Source organism: Orbicella faveolata, unplaced genomic scaffold (assembly GCF_042242905.1).
Source record: "Orbicella faveolata isolate gen_17 unplaced genomic scaffold, um_ofav_v1 contig_26, whole genome shotgun sequence".
In the NCBI taxonomy this organism is placed as follows: Eukaryota; Metazoa; Cnidaria; class Anthozoa; order Scleractinia; family Merulinidae; genus Orbicella; species Orbicella faveolata.
In genome coordinates, this window is record NW_028301554.1 from 9,268,866 (window position 1) to 9,280,000 (window position 11,135).

Here is an 11,135-nt window from a genome sequence, read left to right on the forward strand (position 1 = left end):
GTCTTTAAAAAAACATCTCCCTCTGACGCTGGCCATATCTATATAGCCGATATACGGGAACACCCCCCGCTCTCCCCTAGGGCAGATTTAAAGTGAAGTATCGCAAGTAAATACATTTCGAAGCGCGTTGACTGTAATTAACAATTATTCACCGAAGTGGAGGTAAATATCCATCACTTTCACCGACACTGAGGTGAATAATTGTTTTAGTATATACCACACAAGCTGAATAATTAGCAGACCAAAACTTTATTTTATGTGTGACAAGCGGTCGGAAATTTTAAAATCTCTCGGACCGGCTGCTCGGTGGTGAATAGTACTTGCTAATCACCTCGGAGTTGACCAATCAGAGCGCGTGAAAAGCACTATTCACTTGTGTGGTCTATACTAATAACTGATGCATGTGTAGACAACTTAAATTAATTATCCCTTGCTCTTTTACAATAGGTTAAGTACTAAACCTCACCTGGACGAAAAACCCCAGGCTCTGGCAACTGAGCAGATCAGTGCGGTGCAAAGCGGCGTATTAGCACATATCCCCCATGCACAAGATATCAAAACCCCAGCCTTTCTCAGACTTTGAATATCTGTCCGGAAACGAAACACTATTTCTTTCTGAGAAATACCTTCTTGTTGTGATAAAAATGGCTCCAAACGACCCTTCCCCTATCACATCTTGTTCGCCGAGATCATTCCACTTAAACTGTGGAAGACCTTCAAAGCGACCGATTCTTTCTGCTTTAAAGTGTATGCAATGGGCACTTTGAAATTGTCTTCGCATGACTGCATGGCGTAGGAAGAGGTATCATGAAGCTCACAATGACAGATTATACTCGAAATTCGACGCCACATCGTTCGGGCATCGAGCATCGAATTATTTATTGCTGGTTCTCAGTGTCACGCCGTTCAAAATAAATCAAAATCAAAATCAAACCAGTTCAAATGATAAAGTCCAGAATCTTGAAGAGAAAGAAGGCAAATATGCAAAGATTTTCGCCAACATTCAGGTCACAGCAATGTTTCTTACGCAAGATATGCGGATAAATTTTTTACCCAAATCTATAGAGATTTTGATGGAGACGCCATGCTGGCGCCCATCCGGATGGCGGTCGGAAACCAACAGAAACATGTTTCACTGAGTTTTGCTACAAAAGCGTGAATTCATCTCTCCAGGAACTCAAAAACATTTTTAAAATAATACTTTTTCTAATGCATGAACTGTTCAGATAGCCAAATTCCCCGAAATAAGTCACTCTTTTAACCAACATGACAGCTTTCTTGCCCGTCACGTAAATGCCGCGTCACGCAAAAGCTTAGAAATTCACCTGGGAAATCAGTAGCATTTAACCAAAAAATGCTAATGAGGCTCTTGTAATAAGAACTACCGGAGGAAGCCTTTTCGCGCAAAAAGTCGATGCCCTATGAGGATTATGACACCTAACTGTTTTATTAACTTTTATACCTTTTTTTCAAATAACTCGCGCGCGTTTTAAGTTTTTACTTTCATTTTCTGGGAAATGTTAGATTTTATAGCGACCCTTTTATTTTGCTAAAAAAAGAAAAATTCGACAAAAGTAGCACACTCAAGTTATTGTGTAACCTTAAGAATTAGATTATGAGCTCGAGATTTCCATCCCAGGATAGTTTACAAGGGCGCACCCCGAGTCAGCTGTCACGAGTGGAATTCGAGAGCGAATAATCTGTCTTACTATAAATTAAATGTACTAGTCGTTCGAAACTGTCTATTACTACATTTCCTTCATTTGATTTTAATTTTTTCATACAACGATTCCTCCTCTTCCGTTACATCTGTTACAATTAACTGCGACAATAGGCTATTTTGCTAATGCAAATATTTCCTTGTTCCATTTCCTTGCGGTGGCAAAAAGTGATCACTCCGCCAAAAATGGCCTCAAATTTTGCCCCCATAAGGGACTGGAGCTGGCATTAGCACAATGGTGTATTAGAAAAGATGGCATATCGACACAAGGTTTCTGCTTACCTTGTGTTGCATGAGCACCTTCCTTATCATTCAACAATAGCAAGAGCACTAAGAAGAGCATTTTCATGATGTAGAAGTTTTTTTTGTCTCACAATCTGCTGCCTTTTATTTGTTAATTGCCATTTCTGCAGAGAAATGATTATCAAATTAACTGGGAGAACGCCGGCCTGTCAAAGATTCTTGGGGAGGGGGAGGGGGCAACCGTGTCAGTTGCTACGTGTGATTAAAAAAACACGCCAAGAATATAAGATTTTTGCGTCAAATGGTTTTCAGAGAGGCCCTGCGTACCAATAAAGCTAATAGTTAAAAGTCTAAAAACGTTAGTTATTCTACATTCACAAAGTTAAAGTTCATGTGTAAATTATCAAATAAAATTAAGAAAATGTTGGAACTATTCCTAATTCCAATCAGTCGTCAAATGGAAAAGTTGGACAAAGCATTTCACTTTCAAGGAGGAGGTCACACCAACAACCTTATATTTTTTGTCTTCGCCTATAACAAGTAAACATTAGAGCTTTTTCACTTTCTGATATTTCAGCCTCTGAAGTTCCCGCTATCCTGAAGAAATTCTTCTTGAAAGAAGGGACTTCGGGGCCCGCCATTTTGAAACTGTCTTGGTAGCTAGGCAGTATTTATGTGACGTCATTTCGTCTGACTCGAATTTGGCGGGAAGGAAGAAAAAACCTGAAACTGACTTGGCATCCTTCACAAGGTCAGCAAAATCTATTTATTCCAAGCGATTATCCACTTCACTATCTTCAATGCCATCATTTTGGAGTTTGGAGCATGTTTGGCTCAAAATAATATGGCTAAAGAGTAGCCATATCCCAAAGTGGTTGTTGAAAGGCTTGTCTGAAGCCATTTGGACAAAATCTCTCGGACTAAATTACGTCACGAAAATGCAGCCTGGTTGTTGAGTACCGTTCAAAATGGCGGCAACGATGTTCGGATTTTGGGCTTCTTTGAAGACGAATTTCAAAAGGAAAACCTGCACTTTAGAGGCTGAAACATAGTGCTGGGTTTTTATTAGCGTTGACAAAAAATATACATCTTTTGGAGTGACCTTCTCCTTTAATAATTATTTTCCAAGGTTACTTATTTCAAATCTTGGAATCATCAGCATTTACTTAAAACGTCTGAGTGATAGTAGCTATTTTATAAAGAGTTAAAATAAGGACTAAAAGACTCAAAATTTCAGTGGAATGGCAATTTCGATTTCTTAATATCCTGTCACAAAGTCAACCGTAATTGTAATCCACTTGTAAGCCAGCTTCTTCCTCAAAATACTTGTTTTATTTTGTTCTGTACATGTACAATCTCTTACTTTTTTAATGTATATATTCCAGTTTATTGGTATCTTTGGTGGCATTCGCAGTGGACAATTAGGGAATGTAACTTTCGATAATCAGCGTGGACAGTATCCCTTTAAGAACGGAGCGATCCTATAGATCGTTTTCACTGACACGCCGAATAAAAAAATAAATCGCAAACCATTCAATGGATAAAGTCAAGAAATTGTGATCTTATAGAAGACACTTCTCCAAGTTTTAGGTTTGTGCGTCTTCCCGACTGCCGGATATTTGTAGAAATGTTTCCCAGAAATTTACAGAGCCCAGTATGGAAACGCCATGTTGGTGCACTTTTTGGCGCACCAATATGGCGGCCGGAAAATAGTGTAAACATCTGAAACTGACTTTGGCTATCTAGGCGACTGATTATCTGTACTAAACAAACCAACATTTACATATGCACTTTTCCCAATGATCTAACTTCTAAATAAGCTAAAAATCGTGAGAAAGGTATATATTTTGCGACAAATGCAATTGTAGCTTTGCGTCACGCACCGTCATAACTCTGAAATTCAAAATACGCTAGTTTTTAAACGAAGCACACTATTGAGCTGTAACATTGTAAACAGATATAAATCTACCCCCTCTAATGCCTGATGGGGAAAACTTTGGTGGCTCTTTAATTTTGGAGTTTAGAAAATGATGACCTCATATGTAAACGATCTATATAAGAAGGCTGAGGTGTTCAGCCTGCCAATCACAAATCCCAACGGACAACCAACGCTCCCATTTGGTTGCCTTATTCACTCAGGTCTAATTTTAGCGCGGTGCCACAAAATTCTGCAGAGCGACGGGTGTAATTTTCTGTCTTATTTTACAAGTAAGCAATGCCTTTTGAACTGAATGAACGATAGCTTCAAAAGAAGAGTTTAGAAAGAAAATTGACTTTTTTAATTTCAACTTCATAGTTTTGTTCCTCCACTTGCGGAAGCCTATCGTATGAATTCGAGCTGTTCACTCAAATTTATAAAATGGCGTCTCTAGTTCTTTTGACGCTAGGTGTCTTTGCTCCTTCGAGGATTAACGCGGCTGAGGAATAAGTTTGGAAACTAAAACTCGTAAAAACCCCAGATACAAGCAGACTGCGAAGTAATATATTATATCTACGGTAATATGGTTATTCATCAGCCAGTTAGCTGAAAGAAATTCAACAAGGTGAACATTGGCTGCTGTTTTACCATCTTGCTGCTAAAATTCAGTCGGCCTTTTAGAAACGCAAATTTTATTTTCACTGCATTCAGTCATGAGTCTTCCTTCTCCTTTCTAACGTCAATATTCATGCAAAATTCCACTTTGCCATTTTTCAAGTTCTCTTCTTTCTTCGTAGTACTTTTTGTTTCCAATTTCTTTGCTCTGAATATAGAATAGCTTGAGGAATAAGCCAACGTTGTTTAATTTGCATTTTGCTTGCACGTACCATCATAACGCTCATAAATCTGAATGATGTTAAGTATCCCACCAAAATTCGTCTCTGTTCACAGGCTAACCAAAATCACCTGTTTCGAGATTTGTTTTCGTTCTCGGCGTGCTAAGATAAATGAAAACCGATAGCTCATTGATCGCAGGCATCAGCTTTGTCAGTTTAGTTAGCGACGAAATTTGAATGTTCCGTGAAGTGACGAAGATAGTACGTTGTTTTTGTTCTTCCAAAGGCATCTTCTAAAGTGTTAATATAAGTTTTATTTTCACTGTATTTTTATTATTTACCTTATAGTATTCTACATAAATGACTCCGTTGTTTTAACGAAAGAAACGCTATAATCTCGACGACTTCTGTTGTGCGACCGTTATTAGGGCTTTCCACCATTACATCAAAAGCCAACAGGTGGCGTGTCCTTGCCTTTTAGAGGATCGCTCCGTGTTCAAAACCTTGAAATTACAAGGTTTTCATGTCTTTGATATTAAAAAAACTTTTCTATTCTATTTCTCTATTGCTATGTGTTTCGCTTTACAGAAACTTGCGACACAGATAAATGATATGCTCCAAAGTGGCCGCAAATTCTATAATCGGGGAAGAAAGATACCCAAGAAATGCTAAAAGAGAAACACGAACTAAAAGCAGTGTTTCTATAACTTGTGCAAGTTAAGGAGAACACGGAAAAATTGCTGAAACAGTCGCTTGCGACTTCTTGTTCTCATAACATTTCTTGCTTTCCTAGACTTCCACTTGTGATTCTACAATTTAATTCAAACCAGAGAAAATTTTCTGTACTTATGCATGCTTGTGATGTAAAGAAACATCATGCTCACCTGAATATTCCACGAGATAAAATAAGAGGGAACCTCAAGCAATAAAATAATCGCAGCAAGCAGGGAAGAGGAAAAATATAAAACATACCCAAAAACACGACAGTAGCGTAATAAGCTGATAGCAGCTGGCGAATAAGTTAATTGGGAGAGGAAAGAGGGATGGGACTAAATGCCATAAACAGACATCCCTGAGTCATCTATCGAGATGTAATGAACACAGATAACTTTACCTGATGTGTGCCTTTTGTTAAGACACAATTAACGTTAATGGTTATTAAGTGGCAGTCTCTCTAAAAGCGGTCCACTGCATTTCGGGTCGGAAAAAAGTTTTCCCTCAAACTGTTCTCAGTTAACTGTCTTGGATCATAAGTAAATGCAAATACGTCAAAATATTTTTCTAAGAGCTCAAAACAGTCATAGCCTGAAAACGCCTAAATTTAAGCGTTTCAATGACGGAAAATTGCCTAAATTGACAAGCTCGTTGCTCAGAGACCACCAAACACAGTAAATGGTTTGAACCCAGGAGTATCAGTAGTTCGTATAGTGTGATCGTCCGGGTGAGTATAGTTCTGAAAAGAACTGTTGTTGGTGACTGACGTTTCGACAACCTGAGCGGAAGTCATCTTCAGAGTCAAGTGAATAGTGTTTGTCAGTCGATGATGTTATAAGTATGGTCCGTTGAACGTGATTGGTCAGTATAGCCATGATGGTATTGGCTGAAAGACTCGTGTAAAGTTTGTCATCAGTCATTGGTGGGTTTCGATCCGTCTATTGTTAGTCAAGTAGGTCGGGTTTTGGTCCGTGTATTGTTAAGTCGGTCTGTTAGAAGTCCGTTTGTCGGTTTCGTTTCTGTCGTGGATAAGTCGTTTGTAAGGCGCCGGTAGGAACTGTATTGAGTATTGTATTGCCAGCATAAGTGACCTGTATTGTAAGTAACGTAAGTATTGTAGAACTGTGTTTTGTAATTTAAAATTATTAAAAAAATAATATTAAAAAAAAAAAAAAAAAAAAGGCGCCGGTAGTTGTTGACATCTGTTAAGAGGCGTTTGTTCTAGGTTAGTGTACCAGCTTTCCAGAGTCAGTCGTTGAAAATAGTTTGTACTGTAGGTTAAGCACTGAGCAGAGTCCCAGTCAATGTTGTAGTTTGTCAGTTGATGATGTACAGCAATGTGATTGTTGGCATCACCATTTCTCGTGGCTCGTTTGTGTTCAGTCAGTCTCGTGTTAAGGTTTCTGCCAGTCTCACCAATGTAGGAAGCCTGGCAGTCGGAGCATTTGATCTTGTAAACTGCTCCCGGTCTGTCGTTAGGTTCGTCTCTGTCTTTCACGTTGGTCAGTAAGTGTCGTAACGTAGTTGTAGGTTTGTGGGCTACACGAATGTTGTAGGGCTGTAGGATCCGTGAGATGGTCTCAGAAGTGCCCTTAATGTAAGGTATAGTCGCTGTAGTAACAGGTGTAGGGTTCCTGTTCGTAGCGTCAGCTTCAGTAGGTCGGTAAATGTTTCGTCTAATAAAGTCAGCGTTGTAGTTGTTTTTGTGAAAAACACGTTCAAGGTATCTGTTTTCGTCACGTAAGCTGTCCGGTCTGTCACAAACTAGTTGCGCTCGTCTCGTCAAAGTATTTATAGTCGTGGCTTTGTGTGAAGTCGGGTTGTAGGATGATTCGTCAAGTAATCTGTCGATATGCGTCGGTTTTCTGTACACTGTCGTTCGTAGTTCGTTGTTGTCGCGGCTTACCAAACAGTCTAGAAAAGGAAGTTTTCCATTTTCTTCGATCTCTTTTGTAAACTGGATGTCGGCGTTCTTTTCGTTTAGGTGGTCTTGAAAATCGTCAGTTTCGTCTTTGTGAATGGCGGTAAAGGTGTCGTCAACGTAGCGTAACCAAAGCGGTATCGTTTGTCGGCAAGTTGCAAGGGCGCGTTCCTCCACGTGTTGCATCACAATTTCTGCGACAACAACAGAAACAGGCGACCCCATTGCTGTTCCATGCAACTGTTTGTAGTGTTTACCGTTGTACTGAAAGTAAGTCGATGTAAGGCAAAGGTTCAGTAAGTCCATGATGTCTTCTGTAGGTAACGGTAGTTCAACAGCAGATTGTTGTATAGCGGTCTCGGTAAACTGTAATGCCAATTGAAGTGGAACACTGGTGAACAGTGATATCACATCAAGACACAAGTTTGTAGTCGTCAGGTGTCTGTACTGTCTTAATAGCGTCAATAAAGTTCTCCGTAGATTGTAGTTTGCGTCTTGATTTGTCAGTAAGGGGTTGCAGTATAGTCGTCAAGTACTTAGATAGTTGATACGTAGGGGACCCACAGAATGACACTATAGGTCGCATCGGTATACCAGGTTTGTGCAGTTTCGGTAGTCCGTAAAGTTTCGGTGGTTGAGGTACTGAGCACCTCAGTCGATAGTAGCGTTGAGTGTGACTATACCTTACATTAAGGGCACTTCTGAGACCATCTCACGGATCCTACAGCCCTACAACATTCGAGTAGCCCACAAACCTACAACTACGTTACGACACTTACTGACCAACGTGAAAGACAGAGACGAACCTAACGACAGACCGGGAGCAGTTTACAAGATCAAATGCTCCGACTGCCAGGCTTCCTACATTGGTGAGACTGGCAGAAACCTTAACACGAGACTGACTGAACACAAACGAGCCACGAGAAATGGTGATGCCAACAATCACATTGCTGTACATCATCAACTGACAAACCACAACATTGACTGGGACTCTGCTCAGTGCTTAACCTACAGTACAAACTATTTTCAACGACTGACTCTGGAAAGCTGGTACACTAACCTAGAACAAACGCCTCTTAACAGATGTCAACAACTACCGGCGCCTTACAAACGACTTATCCACGACAGAAACGAAACCGACAAACGGACTTCTAACAGACCGACTTAACAATACACGGACCAAAAACCGACCTACTTGACTAACAATAGACGGATAACATCATCGACTGACAAACACTATTCACTTGACGCTGAAGATGACTTCCATTCAGGTTGTCGAAACGTCAGTCACCAACAACAGTTCGATCACACTATACAGACCACCAAACGTAACAAAAAATTGTTATTATCCCTACATTAAGTGATCCTTCAAAGGTAAGAAATGCACGTATTGTAGTCAACGTTCAACGCGCTACTTGGCTTTAATCGATAAGACGAAATGTGCAATTTAACGATAGAGTGCGAAGAAAGCGATGAAAAGGGAGCGGTTGCTACAAACAAAATAAAGTACAAGTTATGGACGAATACAATAAAAGAAACAGAAATAACGAGCTGAGGGTAGACGATACTTACAAACGTTGTATGACTAGGAAGCTAAGGAACACGTAAAAGGAAAACGGCAGGGCGGTAAATGAAACGAGATGATAGTAGCGTCGCGATGAAAATGCACAAATAAACTAGAAAGACCCATACAAAAGGGGACTGAAACGAAACAAAATTATGCGAAAAAACCTATCAGAATATCGATAACGTGAAAGCGAGATAAACGAAAAGAATGCACGCACAAAGGGAAAAAAAATAACAAAGAATTAAATGCGGCTGCAACAGCACGTAACTTTTGATATATTTTGTTTTGGGGGATGCTGAAAACTTATCTATTACCACCCGTGATATCAATTTCTGAAAACCTGCGAAAATAGCTTGTCTTCGCTGGCGTTTATTTCCCAAGTCCAGACCCGGGCCGCTCAAGACTACAACTGAATTCTGCTAAACAAGTGTTAGGAAGCAAAGAAATGTAAAAATACCTTGCGCTTTTCATCTTCCTTTCCCATAGCGACTTCGAACTTTCAGTGCTTTGTGGGAATCTTACACTTCATTATGCAAATTAGGTTGTCACGCTAATTCAGATTGTTTTCATTCAAAACGCTCTCACATTGTTTTAATTAATCATGCCATGTTTAAGATACAGGGATCCGACAAAAACTAAAACTCAGAAACGGTTTAAATAGGTAGCATTGCTGAATTATTAGCACTGATCTCCAGGCGCTTTGTGGAAAAGTCAGGAAAACGTGGCCGGAATATTTGCAAATTTAGTCACGGTCCATTACGTCTACTAGTCCTGATTATAGACCGGTCAGTTTGCAAAACTTTTCTAGTGTTTTGATTCTTTCTTTCCATTTTCTACTGATGTTTCTAAAGTGAAACGTACTATTTAGCCGATGTTAAAACTTGAAAATTGATATCAAATCTTGACAAAACGCTGTAATTGAAATCGACAACATCGTGACCTTCGTAATCTCAGCTGCGTTGCACAAGCCCTAAAGATTTTACCTCCTTATCTGCTCCAAACACTGCAAAGTCAACCAATGTGTACAGGTTCGTACAGTGTGTATTCGCTTTAGCAATACTCATTATCTTACACTGAAACCTTGCTTGCTCTTTGGTTATAATGAAATTGCGATGCATTTGGAAAACACTTCAAAATGAGCATCGACTTGGTGGACAATTATTGTTCTCCTAACTAAGTAACTACTTCTTTATTTAATAACGTTTTCGTAACCAAATCACTCAGATGACTCTCATATGTTTACTATAATCCAGAAGCGCGAGAATCAGGGTGATAAAAAAGTCAACACAAGGATGAGGATGGGTTGTGTTGTGGTGAGGGTGTCCCGACCTAACAGCTATGTGAACTCAGATCCCTTTCACAGCAAGCGTTCCCCTACGAAGAGCTTTTCCGCATTCTGGCCGCACGTAAATCTGAGCGAGAGCAAAATATCGACGAAGCAGGGGGTGGTTATATGAAGTCACAAGTTTGGAGCATGCGCATGACCAGGACAATTTTCTGTCATGCTACAATTTTTTACATAGGCAAGGTAATCAAAATCGCCGCGCATGCTCCTTAAATTTGGATCCGACAGGCAGATGCCCCCAGGGCTGGGGCCCGTTTCTCGAAGGTCCCGAAAAGCCGTAGCAAAATCTCAAACCTTATCACTACAGAGCTGTTTTTTTCACATATTCTTAATATGAACAAAAGTTCCCTTCATACAAGAAGTTTCAGGCGCATACACCTCTCCGTCTTTAAATACTGATTAACTAAAAATGGCTTTCCGGGCCCCAAAAGTTTCCGGTGCTTTCGAGAAACAGGGCCCTGGGCCGTTGCTCGCAGGAAATATGGTCTTTGACTGTCATTACTGTTGGGTGTTACAACTGCATTCTGAAACCACTTCCTTCACTTTTGTAACAAGAACTGCCTTGGTATCTCTAGATTGAAATGGGAGGTCGAAATGTGTACAGATCTCTTTAAGCATCTTGACCTTGAAAGTCGCTTCGCCTCTCTTGCAAACATGCCAGATCGCAAATATCGTACAAGATTGGGTGGGTCAAGCCTACTTTCCCCAGGACAGCTTCCCTTGTTTCTCTCAAATGCTCCCCGTCTACACTAACTTGCAAGCCTACTCCTCTGCTAAATCGTCGTCCTCCTCTGTGTCTGTATCTAGTTCACCTCCACTCATCAACTCTATCCGCTTCTGACTTCCCTGTTTTAAGCTTGCAGACAATCTC

The 11,135-nt window shown here is 40.2% G+C and overlaps 1 protein-coding gene across 1 annotated transcript; it reads right to left on the reverse strand.

Moving 5' to 3' along the window:
• Positions 1 to 6,094: 6,094 nt before the first annotated feature.
• On the reverse strand, positions 6,095 to 8,171 carry LOC149108068 (uncharacterized). Its single transcript, XM_089295622.1, has 2 exons — positions 6,618 to 8,171; positions 6,095 to 6,488 (listed from the first exon to the last, which is right to left on the reverse strand). Exons 1-2 carry the CDS (start codon positions 7,656 to 7,658, stop codon positions 6,411 to 6,413), a joined length of 1,119 nt encoding a protein of 372 aa, XP_089151748.1. The 5' UTR covers positions 7,659 to 8,171; the 3' UTR covers positions 6,095 to 6,410.
• Positions 8,172 to 11,135: the final 2,964 nt, after the last annotated feature.

Coding starts and splice junctions, on each gene's coding strand:
- LOC149108068 (XM_089295622.1), bottom strand. CDS start 7,658: ATGGACTTACTGAACCTTTGCCTTACATCGACTTACTTTCAGTACAAC. Junction 6,489..6,617: donor ACAGATGTCAACAACTACCG/GCGCCTTTTTTT, acceptor TACTCAATACAG/TTCCTACCGGCGCCTTACAA.